Raw genomic sequence first — 18,048 nt, 5'->3', positions numbered from 1 at the left:
TGAACCATCACATCACATCACATCACATCACCTTACCATCTATGTTGCATCTCACTGGGGATAGTCGTGGGGTCAACACTTTTTGGGATGCTCTTCTCGATACCCATGCACACATATTAGTATCCGTCCACTTATCTTTATAAATGCTTTAATGGAACCTATACCCATTAGTTTACAGATTGTACATGGCTACTTTTGAGCTACAATTACAGAACTGAGCGGCTGTGACAGACCTCAAAACTACAGTCTGTATTTTATCAATCCCCAACATACATATCTAGCTATACTATAATACACCAGCACAAATAAACCAGAGATGCATCAAGAAACTGAGGGAAACAAAATACAAACTTAAATTTTAATCTGTTTATTATTCAGTAAGTGTGTCTTTCAGATTTTAAAACACAGCTAGACACATTCTTTGTGAATAATGCAGATAGCCATTTATACAAAACAATTTCACTGTATTTTGAGAACACTACTAGTAAAGTTTTCCTAAATTGTAAACAATGGAGAACTGACATTAAAGAAAACACATTACAGATCTTATAAGCAAAAATCCTTATTTTCTTATTGCCTTTATACAACCAGTTCACACTAGTTAAAGAAAAGTATTACTTGTTAAGCAAACATTTTTGCATATGCTGCTTTCTCTTTATCTTTTTGTGCCTTTATCTTTTGTTTGACTTTCAGCAACTCAGCCTGGATAGCTGCAAAATAAGTGCATAATGGATTATTTAAAGCATACAAAATACTGTTAACCCACAAACAGACAAACTAAGTGAACCAACAAACTGATGTTTTATTAAGTGAACTCAATAAAACTTTTCCTTAATAACTAAGCCCCAATTAATAGAAAATTTTAATTTAACTAACTGCAGATACAAAAATCATAACTTTAGAAGATTAAGAGAGTTCTAATTGGCTTATAAAAAAAGTACCTCCCATTTTATCAAAGATACAAGAACCCAAAAGTATTTTTTTGGTCCCCAATTCACAATACAGACCAAGGAAAGGGCCTGTGTTGAGGTATATATGGGGTGCATTACTGTACCTCCTCTATACAGTCAGTATAAAGAACTCAGCCTGTGGTAAGAATTGGGAGGCCTTTTCTTTTTTTTTTTATTTTTAATATATATATATATGTATATATATATATATATATACACAAAATAGTGGAGGACTGGCGGGCCCAGCTCCTGACATGAAGCTCACCACAGGGATCATTTAGTGCAGTCACAGAAATAATTACACTGAGAACTAGAACTATCATAACAAAATGTGACTGAATGATGGAAGTAGAAAGCCTGTCTAGAGTACAGGCCAGTATGGAGTTGGGAGGAAGGACACTTGGGATATTGGTCATGGGAATGTTGCACTGGTGAAGGATTTATATATATATATATATATATATATATATATATATATATATATATATATATATATACATACACACACACACACACACACACACACACACACACACACACACACACACATATACCAAAAGTATATTTTACTATTACACATGGTGACACTTTGTAATCAGATTATTGTAAAACAAGTTTATGGAAAACCAGTTTTCCAACAATTTCTTGTAACATATCCAATAAACAGAAGTTAATGGATTCATCAGCCACTTCCAGTTAAGGAAAAGACCTAAACATTAAACTCAAAGTCACTATTTGACCTTTTGGTGCTATTTTAATTAGTCAGAAGCCAGTTCTCAAGTAATGCAACAAATAATATCTATATATGTAAATATTTGGGTTCATACACAGCAAGGGACATTTTTTACAATCTATCTTATCTGCCTGGCCCAAGAGAATGCTTTAGCATCTGCTGAAAAACTAAAGTTTGACAAAATCACCTACATACGTAAACCGCCAACTTACCTTTATCTTCTGGTGCTATCTCCTGGGCTTTCTTAAGATCAGCCTTTTATTGGGGGGGAAAAAAATCATCAAAAGTGAAGATGTATAATTTATAAGGGTGTATTTTTAAATTAAAATTAAGAACAAAATTTTACCAGTGCTTGATCATATTCTTTTAGTCCTTGCCATCCTTGAGCTCTACGGTACAGTGCTTTAGTGTTTGAAGGGTCTATTTCAAGAGCCTATAAGCAAAATAAAATTGAAGATTTTATATATTGAGTGTTTTATATATATGCAACAGCACAATTTGCTGCTGTCATTTACAAACCTTCCCTTTACTACTATAGTGAAGATATGCAAATCTTTCTCTTCAGTCAATTCCATGTTGGCTTCATCTATCTATAAAGGATGTTAAATGGAAATGGAAGATAACGTTGGCTGACTGTACTCATCCACTCACTAGGTTTTTGCAATGAGTTTGGTCAAAGCACTAAAAGTTTCTGTATGCAACAACTTCATAAGTAATACAGGGAGTTCCACAAACATGGTACTCAAGTCTCCATCACACTCAGCAAATTAGTCTGGCCAGCCCTCTCTGCTGAGGTCAGAATCAAGAAGTCGACCACTAAAAGAAAAAAGAGGGGAGTGGTGGCGCAGAGCAGTAAGGCATCTGCCTTCCCCATGCTAGCCTAGGACTGACCGTGGTTCAATACCCCCGTGTCCCAAGCCAGGAGATATTTCTGAGCTCATAGCCAGGAGTAACCCAAGTGTCACGAGGTGTTACCCACACACACACAAAATTACAGCCTTTAAATGTGCCACCTATCTGGAGAACATGCTAACAAAAGCTTTAGTTACTGACATTTTCTAATAAAACTCTTTAATTAAAAAGTCATGTCATGGGGCCAGAGCAGTGGCGCTAGAGGTAAGGCATCTGCCTTGCAAGCGCTAGCCTAAGACAGACCACGGTTCAATCCCCTGGCATCCCATATGGTCCCCCTAAGCCAGGAGCGATTTCTGAGTGCATAGCCAGGAATAACCCCTAGCCCCTGAGCATCACCGGGTATGCCCCCCCCCCCAAAAAAACAAAAAATAAATAAGGAAAAAAGATCATGTTGTTTCCAAAATAAATATATTATCTGCTATTCCACTGATTTTTTATATTTTCTAATAATTATCCAATCATTATAATTCCCTCTTCTATTCTCATATATTCCACTAAACTTTTTCTGCTCAACCCACTATACTATTTCTTTGACTTCTTTGGTCTCTGATGAAAATAATTCCAAATAAAAATCTCTATATTTTTTACATCAAACCTATCTTCTATTTGAATCACAGAGTTAGCTCTTTGAGATAATGAATTTGACCCTCAGTACCTAGTAGCCTTCCCTGCACCCTCACCCCACCGGACTAGGAGTAGACTATCAGCCCTGCTGTACGGTAAGGTCCAAGAACAAAAATGAGCATTCAGAGGAATACAACTTAATAGATTTCCAAAAGAAAAAAATCAATTTAAAATAGTTTTGACATATTTGAAAATATGGGGCCAAGAGAGTAGCTTGGGTGATAGAACTTCACATGGTCTTAAACCCCAAAGGCCAAAAATTTATTGGGAGTTGGGGGTCAACATCTAATCATGTTCAGTGGTACTCAAGAGATTATACAGTGCCCAATGCTTCCTACATGTAGAGTTGCCACCAGGCCACATACCTAGGTACCACACTTCCTCAAGGTCAAAGAGATTTTAAGACTGTTTAAACATTTCCTTTGCTAAGTATTTTCCTCTGTGATATGCTTTTTTTTTTGTTTTGTTTTGTTTGTTTTTTTTTTGGTTTTTGGGGGGCCACACCTAGTGACACTCAGGGGTTACTCCTGGCTATGTGCTCAGAAAAAATGATGACTTCAGGTTCTATTCAAATAAAGACATAAACTGAGTTTTTCCGAGTTGGTAAATCATATTCTGTCTCATTCCTAAAGTTCAACACTAACTAGAAAAAACTCAATGTCAGACTTACCTCCAAACAACTGTCTACTGCTCCCTGCCAATTTGCCATCTTCAGTCTACAAGCCCCAATATTCAGCACACAGCTTAAAGCAACAGACTGCAACTTGTTCCCATCTGCTTTCTCAATGACAGCCTTTGAACATTCCACATATCTAGAGAACACAGGAACAAAACACAGTAACAGAAATACCATTAGTATTCAGCAGTACAAAAACTCTTGTTCAACTACACACAAAAAAGTTCACTTATGCTATAAAATGTTAATCAGTATTCTCAATCTTTCCAATTTATTTTACTTGAAAAAATTTGTTTCTTTTTGTTTGGGGCCAAACCCACACTTAGGGGTTAACTCCTGGATCTGCACTCAGTAATCACTCCTGGTGGAGCTCAGGGCTGGAATTGATCCCAAGTTAGGTAATTCCTAACAAGGAAAGTGCCCTACTACTAAACTATTGCTCTGTCCCCAGAAGAAAATATTTGTTCCAACTTCTCCCCACCCGAAGTATTCAGAGAAGTCAATTTAAGAAAAATACCCATATCTAAAGAGTATGCACTATTAACACTTATTTTTAGGCTAGCACTTCAAGCCCATGTTCTCCCTTATGTATCTTTTTTTTAATATAATTTTTATTTTAATCACAGTGGCTTACATATCGTTCACGGTAATATTCCAGGTACATATTAACATTGAGTCAAGGGAATTCCCACCACCGAATTGTCCTCCCTCCACCTCCGCTCCCATCCTGCCTCCCATATCCTCCACTCTCACCACCCGGGCTGCTAGAATGAGTGGCCTCCTCTGTGTCTAGTTTATTACTTCGTGATCTTATAACTGTTTGGTCTTGGTTACCTTGATTACTTCCCCCTCTAATTGGGAGGCGAGACTAGATAGTTCAAGTTATGTGGTTTTGTTTGAGGAAGAGGAAAGTAATAAGATGGGGTAAAAATCAACTACGCTGACTATGGGCAGAATCCTTCTAGGCTCTCCTCCTTGGTTTCAGAAACGAAGGGGAAAAAAGAAGGTGAAACACCACAACAGTTCAAAAAGAAGTATCAAATAAGATATCCAGTGAGCACTGCAGCAATAAAGATATGCACCACATAATTGCCATGGTCATGAGATAGAAAACATGACAGAGCGCAAAAAGGAAGAGAAAAGAAGAAAAAGTAAATATATAAATAAAAAATGGACAACTACTTCAATATCTACCCCAAAACAAAGAAATCGACAAAAACTAGATAAAAGAACGTGATCTACAGATGACTGGCTGATAGAACCATGACGGGGAGTATGTATTCTGGGACCGGACAAGAAAGTCCTAGTCTAGGGTTTGTTCTACAACCTGCACAACAACCATGACCTTCTAATTCCAGAGACCTGACTGAGGCAATTGCAACTGAATGGGTCTTCTGGAAACATAACAAAAGACAATATCCCTTATGTATCTTTGCTTGCTTTTTTCAAGCTCATGTTCTCTTAAAGAAGTATTCCTTTACTTCTCTTCTATTTATTTCTAAGTCTTATTCAATAAAAGCATCTTGGCTATGCGCATATACACAACAATTTTATCTTTAAAACTCAGGTAAAAATGGGGCCGGAGTGGTGGCACACAGCAGTAGTGTTTGCCTTACACACCACCAACCTAGGACAAGGCATCCCATATGGTTTCCCAAGCCAGGAGCAATTTCTGAGCACATAGCCAGGAGTAGCTCCTGAGTGATACTGGATGTGGCCCCAAAACAAACAAACAAACACACACACACACACACACACACACACACACACACAAAACCCACATCAGGTAAAAACACTATAGTGTCAACTCTTAGCCTTTTGATTTTTGGAGCAGGCTTTTTTCCCCCTTGATTTGAAGACCATATTTGGCTCTGTACTTGGGAATCATTCCTGGCAATGTTCAGGGAACCCAGGTCAACCGTATGCAAGGCAAGCACCTTATCTACTGTATTCTCTCTCCAGCCCCTGAAATTCTATTTTAATATAGCTCCTAGTAGCTCTGACCACTAAAAAGTGCCTGAAAATGAGTACACCTGGGGCCGGCGCAGTGGCACTAGAGGTAATAAGGTGTCTGCCTTGCCAGCGCTAGCCTAGGACGGACCGCGGTTTGATCCCCCAGCGTCCCATATGGTCCCCCCCAAGCCAGGAGCGATTTCTGAGCGCATAGCCAGGAGTAACCCCTGAGCGTCACAGGGTGTGGCCCAAAAACCAAAAAAAAAAAAAAAAAAAAAAGTACACCTGGCTCCAGAAGTCTGGTATTTCATATATATCCTCCAATAAACATGCTCCTAAAGAAATTACTGGTATCTGATCTAGTGGTGGGCTCTTGTTTTGGGTTTTATTTTTTGAGACGAAGGCAAAAAAACAAATAGCACTCAATCACAAAATACTAACATATCAAAAAGATCAAAAGGATTCTACCAATCAAATGTGGAATTTAGCTGAGTATCGAAACTAATATTGACTGAATTGGTTTAGATTGACTTTATACAAAACTCAGGTTTGTAGTGATACCAAATAAGGGGTGTGGAGATCTCAAACAAATATGAAAAACTAATTTTCTCAGATAACACTTGTGAGATTTATGCCAAAATTAGAGATCATAGCAACCATCGATGCAAAATATTATGGCATGGATCTTCAATAATGCTAAAACCATTAGTTGAAAGGTTAACCAGGAACTGGATATTGCACAGGATCAACTTACTGAGTATTTATTTACAAAGGGTGTATTATAGTAATACTTAGTAATTGTCATTTTAACCAAGTGTCAAAAGCTTTCCACTTGTTATATAAAAAGCAAATTAAGCTGTCTTCTGCCAAAATATTTACCTCAAACTAACCTTGAAGAAGCAAACAATTACAAAGGGTATTTTATTCTGCAAAACCACTTACAGTCCACAAATACAAATGACCAAAAAAAAAAAATGCAGGAGGAACTACTAAAGATTAGAGAAGACCTAGACAGAAATAAACAAATGTGTTTAACAATCTTGTGTTTGAACACATAAAACAATTAGTCTGGGAAATCTGATTATGATTTTGATATTAATATAACTTTGATAGTAATATAACTTTAGTAATGTTTAATAATAGTAAGGTTATCTAAAACATATTTTTTTAAAAAACTGCCTAAACTCTTATGAATGATAGTCATGAAATTTGCAACTGTCTTTCAGTATGATTCAACAAGAGCAAATATAACAAGTTAACAAAGCTCACTACTCTTAAAAGTATACTTGCAGACCTTGAAAGTAACATATTAGAAATGTTACCTTAAAACCTTCGTATATTTTTTAATGGCCATCTCCCAGTTCTGAGATTTGAAAAAAGTATTTCCAATATTCTTTAAGTCTTCTGCTATAAGTAAAATTTTATCTACCTGTATGAAAGAACACAAATACATTGAATACATTTAGTAATAAATATACCAGATTCTATCATTAGGACAGATATAAAAAGTTCAGCTTTATCACTAAATATTTTTGTTATAGAAGGAAAAAAGTACTTACATTCTTTAAATCTACATCTGCATCCTCAGGGAAATCTGGATGACAGTCACCAGAACCGTCTTTAGGAATTATTCCCCAATCATCCCCTTCCTTTAATTCTCCACATTCTGCAATAACGCACATCTATAAAGATAATACTCGGTTATATAACTGTATTATCAATTGCATTTAAAAAAATACTTGGCTTAAAAGCTTTTATTAAAAGTCATGTGTAACATTTCTGAAGTCAATATTATGTGACTTATTTCTCTAATTACAACTATGCCTGTCCTTTGTATGATTCCAAGCAACGGTATCACTAATTCATAAAAATATTTCATACCACTCAGCACTTCAGTGTACAGAATAAGGTCAAAATGCCTCAATCTATGTAATTTTCTTTAGCTAGAGCAGGGGTGGCGAACAGGATTTTTACCCTCACTCAAAATGGCAAAATATGTTTAATATATTATTGTTAAATCATATTCTTTTGTGTGTTTGTCTGTTTTAGCAGGTCACTGCGTGGTGTGGCTCTCTGACTCTCAGTTTAAAATTTTGGCTCTTTGTGTCGAAGTTGTTCGCCAACCTGAAGAGCATGTGTTTTCATTTCACCACTCTTCCCTTAATGTACTGAGGACTGTTTTATTTTCTGCAGTATTAAATTTCCAATTCTGACTCAAAATCATGCTAATTATGGCTGGGTCATAGTACAGCCAGTTGATTTGTAATTAGAACAGAAGTATCTAAAAAAAAAAAAAGATGAAATAAAGCTAGCCCATTCCTAATCCATAAGTATGTACATAGGCTAATCCATAAGTATGTACATAGGATGTGAAACTGGTCAAGAAGTTTTTTTGTTTTTTTTTTTTGGTGTGGTTTTTGGTCACACCTGGCAGCACTCAGGGGTTACTCCTGGCTCCATGCTCAGAAATTGCTCCTGGCAGGCATGGGGAACCATATGGGACACCGGAATTTGAAACGATGACCTTCTGCATGAAAGGCAAACGCTTCACCTCCATGCTATCTCTCCGGCTCCAGGTCAAGAAGTTTTACATAAAAAGATCAAGGATGGGAAAATGATTCTTTATCCACTACTGGTGACAATGCCAACTGGTTCAACCTTTTCAGTATATGTGCTGCAGAAGCAAGCACTGGTTCAACCTTTTTGGAAAATTAATTTTCTCAAACTGAGATTTCATGAGTCAGCAATTCCCCTTCTGGGCATCTAGTCCAACCAAAAGTCCAAAATCTGTATTCTGAAAAGTTATATACACTACTTATGTTCACTATACTACTATACTCAATAGCAAAAATCTGGAAAGGACTAAAATATTTAATAGAAGACTAGATAAATTATGGTATATATAAGGGCTGGAGTGGTGGCACAGCTGTAGGTCATTTGCCTTGCACACGGCTGGCCTACGACGGTCCGAGGTTCAATCCCCCAGTGTCCCATATGGTTCCCCAAGCCAGGAGTAACCCCTGAGCATCACTGGGTATGGCCCGAAAATCAAAAAAAAATAAATAAAAGGTACATATAAACAAAAAAATTCTTTTTATTTATTTTTTTGGGTGGGGAGCCACACCCTGTGGTGCAGAGATTATTCCTGGCTCTGCACTCAGAAATCGCCCCTGGCAGGCTTGGAGTACCAGATGGATGCCAGGAATCGAATCCAGGTCCGTCCCAAGCTGGCTGTGTACAAGGTAAAAGCGCTACCACTATTGTTTCGGCCCGAAACTACTGAATTCTACTCATCTATATGAAAAGATGAAATTATGCAATTGGTTGCTATATGAATAAAGATCTAGAAAGTATCATGTTGAGTGAAGTTAGAGAAATTGGGACAGATACATAAGACCTCCCTCATATGTGGGGTGAAAGGAAACACCAAATGCCTAAGGCAACAGAAAACTGGTCTTTCATAGGAAACATCAATGCAGGGAGGAACAGGACAGTGCGTGGTGGTGGTAGTGTTTCATGCATAAAACCTAGTCATATTGTAAATCAGTGCCTAAATTTAAAAAAGACAAAGACCCAGGCTAATCTTTTCTGTCTTCTTTCTACAATGTTATTATTAGTGTACTTACAGGGAGGAACAGGACAGTGAGTGGTGGTGGTAGAGTGTTTCATGCATAAAACCTAGTCATATTATAAATCAGTGCCTAAATTTAAAAAAGACAAAGACCCAGGCTAATCTTTTCTGTCTTCTTTCTACAATGTTATTATTAGTGTACTTACTGGCAAAACACTTTGTAGATACCTAAGACAGCATCCTACTAAAAATTACCAAGATTAAAGCTGAAAAAAAAAGCCTAAATCTTTCTCACTGTAAAGAATGATTTCTAGGGCCCGGAGAGATAGCACAGCGGCCGTTTGCCTTGCAAGCAGCCGATCCAGGACCAAAGGTGGCTGGTTCGAATCCCGGTGTCCCATATGGTCCCCCGTGCCTGCCAGGAGCTATTTCTGAGCAGACAGCCAGGAGGAACCCCTGAGCACTGCCGGGTGTGACCCAAAAACCAAAAAAAAAAAAAAAAAAAAGAATGATTTCTAAGAACAAGTGGCAGGTATATCCTTTACACCTAAAGATAGCCTAACATTTTTGCAGATAACTATCTGATCCTTAAACTTACATTTCTTTAATTTTTACTTACTTTCGCAGGCTTTTCATCTTTCACTTCTACATTTTCCAGAATCTTTGCCACACCCATTCCCTTAAGTACTTGGCCAAAAACCACATGTTTTCCATCCAAATGAGGAGTTGGAACTGTTGTAATAAAGAACTGTGAGCCATTGGTATTGGCACCTGCATTTGCCATGCTCAATAAACCTTCCTGATCATGCTGTAGAAAAAAATAATTACAAGAAAACAAAGATTAGAGCAGTATACTAGTCTAAATCATTTTTTACTGATCATGTACATAAAGCTAAGGAATATAACACCATTTAGATCAAACACGGTTTAAGTTAATTTTGAATCTTCATTATCACTTTTTAAACTTTAAAAACACAAAGAAAATTATATTTGTCAAATTATAATGCTATATATCTGAAATTTATCTTATAACCAAATTACCTCAATAAAAATTCACTAAAAACAAAGAAGTTTAAGAATACAAATGATGTGGGGCCCGGAGAGATAGCACAGCGGCGTTTGCCTTGCAAGCAGCCGATCCAGGAAAAGGTGGTTGGTTCGAATCCCGGTGTCCCATATGGTCCCCCGTGCCTGCCAGGAGCTATTTTTGAGCAGACAGCCAGGAGTAAACCCCTGAGCACCGCTGGGTGTGGCCCAAAAACCAAAAAAAAAAAAAAAAAAAAAATACAAATGATGTGAATACAAAGAGTGGTGAATGAAGTTAAGAGAAATGACTACACTAAGAACTTCCAGGACAATGTTAATGAGTGAAAGAAGTAGAATGCCTGTCTCGAAGACAGGCAGACGGTGGTGGAAAAGAAAAAAGGGGGAGCATTGGTGGTGGGAATTTGCACTGGTGAAGGGGGGTGTTCTTTCTATGACTGAGGCCCAACTATAAATACATTTGTAATCATGGTGCTTAAATAAAAATACTTAAAAAAAAAGAAAACAAATGATGGTCAGCCCTAAATACCCAAACCAATGTCAACAACAGTAGTCAAGAGAACAAAACTAGAGCAAGGTATATACAAGATGGACCTGTTACACTAGCAGTCTAAGAGGCTAAGACTGGAGGTATGCGGGGGAGGGGGTTGGGGGTGGCCCGGAGAAACAGCATGGAGGTAAGGCATCTGCCTTGCATGCAGAAGGTTGGTGATTCAAATCCCGGTACCCCATATGGTCCCGAGCCTGCCAGGAACGATTCCTGAGCGTAGAAGCAGGAATAACTCCTGAGCACTGCCGGATATGACTCAAAAAACAAAAAGAATGGAGGTATAGGATGCATGCTGGGAACTATGGTGGAGGGAGGTTAACATTAGTGGTGGAAATGGTCCTAATTCACTGTCACTATGTAACTGAAACACAACTGTGAAAGACTTGTAATTCACTTTGGTCTCAATAAAAAATTAAAAAGAAAAAAATTAAATACAAAATTGAGTATAGATGTGATTGTTTCTAAATAAGACCTAGAGTATATTTAACCTTCATCTTACATTAAGAAAATGTAGATTATACAGTCCTTATTTTTTTTTTTTTGGTTTTGGGCCACACCCAGTGATATTCAGGGATTACTCCTGGCTATGCACTCAGAAATTGATCCTGGCTTGGGGAACCATATGGGACGCCTGGGGATCAAACCTCGGTCTGTCCTAGGTCAGCCTAGTGCCCTATTACTGCGCCACCACTCTGGCCCCTGCAGTCTGTTTTTTTAACAGCCTTTCCATTTTTATGAATCTGTTAAGATTCTTCCTTTACACATCCATAATTCTCAGTGTAAACAGGATATCCAGTAAGATGCCTTTATAATCTCAAAAAGCCCAAATATACCTTTCATCTAGATTTGTGAATCACATCCCTCAGAACATACATCTTGATTGCAAATGTCTGCTTGGCTTCAACTTGTTCCAAGGTTTTATCTACCCACCTGATTCTAATTATCTACTCACCAAAACTCACAGGGAGTCTTTCCATTTATTTATTCCTTCCATCTAAGTCTAAGTCACCTTTCAAGGCCACCCAATTTGTAGAAAGCAAGTACTTTTTTAATAGGCACTTTTTTTATTAACATGGTAATCACATAAATTAGTTTCCATTCTTCTTCTATGTTCCCTTCCCGAAGAATATGGCGCCTTTCCAACAAAACTAAATAGAATGTTAGCTTAATGTAAGTACCTATCTCTCCCTTAAATTTATCCCAAATAATTTGAGCCATATAAATCTATCTTCCTCCAACATATACAAAAGTCTTAAATTATTTTACTCTTCAGTTATCCAATGTTTTCTAATCTTATCTGAGATTAAAAATTTGTCATTCATGAAGACTTATTTTTAAAAATATTTTTGGTGCCAGTGATATTACCATATATATATAGTAGTAGTCAATAAAAACTTCTTAAAAGACTGATGGCATTCTCCTAATCTAATTACCTTGTTCAAATTCCTCATTTCCAAATACAGCACTTTACTTTTGTACTTACATGTCAATTCTTACAACTTGAATGATGCAATATACCCCGATTACATCTTGGACAATGAAGATAAGGCACAGGCACCATTAATGTCCTTTAGGAGCTTGGACATTAACCATATCCGCTAGTTTGCAAATCCCCTGACATCCTGGATATTAGCGATGGTTTTGTTGCTCTTCAAATTCAAGCATAAACATGCACAAGTTACCATCCTTCACATTATGAGAACATTTTTCCTGGAAACAATTTTGCCATGTGGTGGAAACTTTTTAAAATCCACTGGCTTTAGTGAAGAATATCATCATACTGAAATAACTATGCTATTTTTGCTAAATAAAATCATTAACTGGATAAAAACTCTTCCATGACAAAGCATATATACAAAATGGCATCTTTCACAAGGAGCATCTAAGCTCATCCAGGCACATAGCAGCCATTATTATTAGCAAGAACATGCATTTTTGTCTACTTTACCTTGTAATGGAAATTTTCATCTTCAAATTTTTCACCATAAATACTTTCTCCACCTGTCCCATTCTGATTCGAGAAGTCTCCACCCTGAATCATAAATTTCTTAATAACTACAAAAAAGAAAATTGTTATGAGAAACAAATAATCATATCAACACTGTTAAGTTAATGAAAGTTTAGTAGATGCTAAAGACAAAATAATATCAAGTTCCTGAACAGAATAATTTAATAAACTTCCTCAAACAAGAATGTCATGAGTCTAGTCCTAATTTTCACCACACTCTTCCTCGTACTCCAAACTCTTTAAGTCTGCCTTCCTTCCTTCCTTCCTTCCTTTCCTCCCCCCCCCCCCACCTTCCTTCCATCCTTTCTGGGCCACACCCGGTGATGCTCAGGGGTTACTCCTGACTCTGAGCTCAGAAATCGCTCCTGGCAAACTCAGAGGACCATATGGGACGTGGGTCTGTCCCAGGTTGGTTGCATACAAGGCAAATGCCCTGCCTCTAGTTACTCTCCAGCCCAAAACTCTTAAGTCTTTTCAATGAATCCAAACTAAATCAACTGTCTAATTCCCCCCTCAATAATACCCAGAATTCACATAATCCCCTCTGCTATAAAACTATTATCAAGATCCTAAAGTTAGATCTCATTATTTTTCAAGTATCTTAACCTTACACCCACATATTACAACAGAATTCGTTCTCTTTAGGCAAACAAATTCTTCGATGTATGGTTTCTCATTTTTTTTGTTTTGAGAAGAACATTTATTCAAGGTCCTAATAAGTAAAAGCAGTTAACTTAAAGTGTCAAAGAATGTAAGTGCTTCATATCACAACACGGTGAGAAAACAAGTTAACAACTAAATGAAATATTTTGCTAAAATTAACATTGATATATATCCAGGGCATGAACCAAGCAAGAGCATAGACCAAAAGCAATGCTGGGATGAACAAGGAATTGCTCTACCCCTGGCTGCTCTGAGATGGGCACCACTAGCCACATGCCCCTCTATCAAGCACAGGGACCAGTATCTCATTTTTATCCTTGTATCTATATTCATGCATTACTCAATACCTACTGAATCAAGACAAGTTATTCCCAATATATCTGTTATACTCTAATGGAATTCAACAATTATGATTACCTGATGTTGGGTTTCCCAAGATGACCCTAGTGAGATTGCCTAAGCCAGTGGTCTCAAACTCGCGGCAGCCCTCTGTACAACATTTTGTGGACTGCGGCCGGCCTTCAAATATCGCAGTACTCGCGATTATTCGCTTACCCAATAATCGCAATAAAAATCGCATTAAACATTCGCATATCCCGAGCAGTTCCGTTCGGGATATGCAAATCTTTAATGCGATATTTTGCGATTTTTTTTTCTTACTAATGCGATTTTTTTGTTTTTGTTTTTGTTTTTTTTTATTTTTGGGCCACACCCGTTGACGCTCAGGGGTTACTCCTGGCTATGTGCTCAGAAGTTGCTCCTGGCTTGGGGGACCATATGGGACACCGGGGGATCGAACCGCGGTCCGTCCAAGGCTAGCGCAGGCAAGGCAGGCACCTTACCTTTAGCGCCACCGCCCGGCCCCACTAATGCGATTTTTTATTGCAAATATCCAGTAAGCAAAATCCCTTATGTGGCCCTGCCTCACCCCCAGGTAAATTGAGTTTGAGACCCCTGGCCTAAACATCACTTGGTTCGATTAAAGCAATGCAGAACATGACTAAGTATTAATGGAAAGAGACTGGAATATGCAGGAGATTAAGTAGAGAGAGAGAAATGTGGGTACTGTAACTAGCATGTATTTAGCAAAATTCCAGTCTCCCAAAAGCAGATCCTCAGTGTGTGTAAGTGATCTTGTGGGCTCTCTTGTTTAGTATTTACCAGAATTCCAGGTTCCCAAAAAGAAAGCAGACGCTCAGACAAATCAAATTGTGAAAAATAATTTCGCCACAGTAAACCACCCTTATGATTTAGTGATCGGATCAAGTGCCAAGTTCCCAGGCTACACCCAAGGACCCCCCCCCCAAGTCAGTCTTTGGTCTACGAGGTTGGCTCTTTCCTGATTATATTTTATCAGATCACTTTAGTATTTTATTAAACTAAAGGTATACAGTTCAAATACATATCTGCCAACTTCTTTTCTAAATGAATACTTGTTAAAAAAAAATAACCACTCATATACTCAATTTATTCACGATTATTTACTGAGTTCACTCAAAAAGTTTAGTAGATGCTAAAGACAAAAAGCTAGTATCAAGTTCCTTAACAGGAGTCATCTACAACCTTTTAGAAGAATCAAATCACCACTAAACTCAGTTATAACCAAAGGTTATATAAAGTGCAAAATAGCACCTTAAACTAATCACAAACCAGGGACCAGAGCAAGAGTACCATGGGTAGGGTGTTTGCCTTGCACGTGGCCAAACCGGGTTCAATCTCCAGCATCCCATATGGTCCCCCAAGCTTGCCAGGGGTAATTTCTTAGCAGAGAACCTAACAGGGGTCCTCAAACTTTTAAAACAGGGGACCAGTTCGCCGTCCCTCAGACCATTGGAGGGTCTGACTATAGTAAAAACAAAACTTATGAACGAATTCTTATGCACACTGCATATATCTTATTTTGCAATGAAGAAACAAAACAGATACAAATACAATATGTGGCCTGCTGGCCATAGTTTGAGGACCACTGAAGAATAACCAGAGCATTGCTGAGAACTAGGACTGATCCCTGACCCACCAGAAATGATCCTTGAGCATAGAGCCAGAATAAGTCCTTGAGATCTCCAGTAATGACCCAACACACACACACACACACACACACAAAACATGGGTGTGTCCAAAACACAGAGCCAGTGTAACTTTTCACATCACAGTTAAGTTACCTTAGATATACTTATAAATCATAATCACTCTCAACCTAATTATATTGGAGTAAATAGAACTGTTAAGTTAAAGAAGTTCATGTCTCAAACTTTACTATCCTCACATAATTAACTTCACCTTTCACAATCCAGTCTTTATGATACTTAGCTACAGCTTCAAATGTCAAAGCATTCTTCCTCTTGGGAAGTGGTAGTAATTTGTTTTATTTGTTTGAGGATAATTGACAAGTGTTTAAGTCATGCTGCTAATTTACCTCCAAAGGTTATTAGTTAGCACAGCAGAAATGTCTTCTTTTTCTTCACATAAAGAAACCATTAGTAATTTTTTAAAATTTTTTTCCATTAGTAATTCTAAACTTCCACCCAATGGTAATATTTAACTTTATTCCCAAATCAGTTAACTCTTCTAAAACAGGATTTAATTTTCTCTAAGAATCAAACAAGAAACTGGGCACATACTTCGATGGAAAGGGCATCCTTTGAAATGGAGCGGTTTCCCAGTGGTAGCACCAATGCCTTTTTCTCCAGTACACAAAGCACGAAAATTTTCCGCAGTTTTGGGTACAATGTCTGCAAATAATTCTAAAACAATTCGGCCAACTGAAAGAAGAAATGAAACCATGTCAGTAGATGAAACAAAGCTAGTAAAATTGTGGTGACAGTTAAGTTCTGCTTTGGGGCTAAAGTAGCCTGGCACTCCAACTTAATTATACCTGCAGGAGAGATAAATGCAAGCGTTAAGGTGCTTGTGTGCAAGTAGCTCACCAGTTCCAGTTCCATCCTCAAGGCTGCCAGCAAATGCTCCACCCCAGGCACGTACAGGAGTAGCAGCAGGTAGGTATGAAGCAAAAATGCATTCTACCTAAAATAGGCTATACCTAAATGAATTGGATTGAAGAAATTCCCCCCCCTAAACAATATTTTATAAAGGACCAGCCGTTTCATTACAGTTCGATGCTGAGTCATGCCTTCTACCTAGGCCCAGAATCCCCAATCCCGGAGTCACCAAGGTGTAAGAAAACGTGAGCATCTTCCATGGGTGGGGGGTGGGGGCCTGATCGTATTTTACTGCTGCAGCCTTTGGGCTGTTGAACCCGCAACGGGTAAGCGTAAGGCCAAAAGCTGAACAAAGTCATCTAGACAAATCGTGTGGGTGTGGGTGTGGGAGTGTTGTGGGGCTGGGCGGGCAGCATCCTTGGAATCGCGAGGTCTCGAGGCGTCCGTTCCATTCCGGCCAGATCCGAATGGGGCGACCGCCCTGCAGCGGGCCTCTCCTTTTACCTCCCTGGAGCCCACACCTGAGGGGGGGACGTGCCTCGACGGCCCGGCCCGGCGCTCGCGCTCTGCAGCCTTGGTCGGGAGGCGCGCGCGCAGCTGCAAGAAGGGGCCTGGGACCACGTGGCCTGGCTCTCCGGGCCGGGCCTACGCAGGGGCGCGACGGGGGATTCGCGGGGCCGGGGGGTGCGGCGCGGGCGAAGCGCGGCCTCCATTTCCAGAAACTTCCGCGGCACCAACGCCCTCCGCGCCGCGGGGAGCTCCCGAGGGGGCCGATCTGGGTCTCGGGTCGCCCCAAAGCCGCCCCCGCCCCCGCCCTCGGCCTCCCGCCGCCTCACACGCGGAGATCCCCGGGGAGCCGCGTACCTCGCTCGCCCCCGATGTCCACGTCCAGGAAGACTCGGGGATTCGCGGGGTTGGACGGCTTCGCCTCGGGGGAAGGGTGCGACATTGCGGCCGCAAACGTCGGCGCTGCCGGCCCGCGGGACCTCGTGCGACGGCGAGAAGCTCTTCGCGGCCTCCCTCCACGCAGAGCTCAGGCTGTACTGCCGCCCACTTCCGGCGCTCCTCCCACTTCCGGGCCAAGGCCCGGCCCCGCCCTGCTTCCGGGCTCCTGGGGCGGGACTTCCGGTGCCGCCCCTGCGGCGCTGCTTAGTGGGTGTTGCGGACGAGGCGTTGCGTTCCTTGCGAGGTCTCTTTGCCCGCTTTTACTTAAACTGCAGTCCAGGACGCCCCGCCCCCCGGTTTTATATTTCCTTTTTGTTTTTTTGGTTTTGGCGGGGGTGGAGGGGGCACACCCGGTGACGCTCAAGGGTTACTCCTGACTCTACGCTCACAAATCGCTCTTGGCTTTGAGGGACCCTGTGGGACGCCCGGGAATCGAACCGCCGTCCGTCGTAGGCTAGCGCGCGCCAGGCAGACGCT

At 39.8% G+C, this 18,048-nt stretch overlaps 1 protein-coding gene and 2 non-coding genes across 3 annotated transcripts; all 3 read right to left on the bottom strand.

Moving 5' to 3' along the window:
• Positions 1-351: 351 nt before the first annotated feature.
• On the bottom strand, positions 352-17,587 carry PPID (peptidylprolyl isomerase D). The gene is made up of 10 exons (XM_049770230.1): positions 17,491-17,587; positions 16,309-16,449; positions 12,965-13,071; positions 10,042-10,230; positions 7,411-7,533; positions 7,174-7,280; positions 3,893-4,034; positions 2,030-2,116; positions 1,896-1,938; positions 352-710 (listed from the first exon to the last, which is right to left on the bottom strand). The coding sequence occupies exons 1-10, from the start codon at positions 17,573-17,575 to the stop codon at positions 622-624; spliced, it is 1,113 nt and encodes a 370-aa protein (XP_049626187.1). The 5' UTR covers positions 17,576-17,587; the 3' UTR covers positions 352-621.
• LOC126005272 (small nucleolar RNA SNORA51) lies at positions 981-1,108 on the bottom strand. The gene has a single exon (XR_007494431.1). It is a non-coding gene; the product is annotated as a small nucleolar RNA SNORA51 (small nucleolar RNA).
• On the bottom strand, positions 13,852-13,986 carry LOC126005307 (small nucleolar RNA SNORA48). Its single transcript, XR_007494447.1, has one exon. It is a non-coding gene; the product is annotated as a small nucleolar RNA SNORA48 (small nucleolar RNA).
• Positions 17,588-18,048: the final 461 nt, after the last annotated feature.

Source organism: Suncus etruscus, chromosome 3 (genome assembly GCF_024139225.1).
Source record: "Suncus etruscus isolate mSunEtr1 chromosome 3, mSunEtr1.pri.cur, whole genome shotgun sequence".
Taxonomy (NCBI): domain Eukaryota; kingdom Metazoa; phylum Chordata; class Mammalia; order Eulipotyphla; family Soricidae; genus Suncus; species Suncus etruscus.
The sequence above is the reverse complement of the archived record's forward strand: the minus strand, read 5'-3'. Positions and strand labels throughout refer to the sequence as shown.

Bases quoted from the DNA above. Each gene is read 5' to 3' on its own strand.
- PPID (XM_049770230.1), bottom strand. From the start codon at position 17,575: ATGTCGCACCCTTCCCCCGAGGCGAAGCCGTCCAACCCCGCGAATCCC. The intron at 7,534-10,041 runs GTAAGTAAAAAT...TTATCTTTATAG, and splicing joins AAGATGAAAAGCCTGCGAAA to ATGTGCGTTATTGCAGAATG. The intron at 711-1,895 runs GTAAGTTGGCGG...CTTATTTTGCAG, and splicing joins GATAGCACCAGAAGATAAAG to CTATCCAGGCTGAGTTGCTG.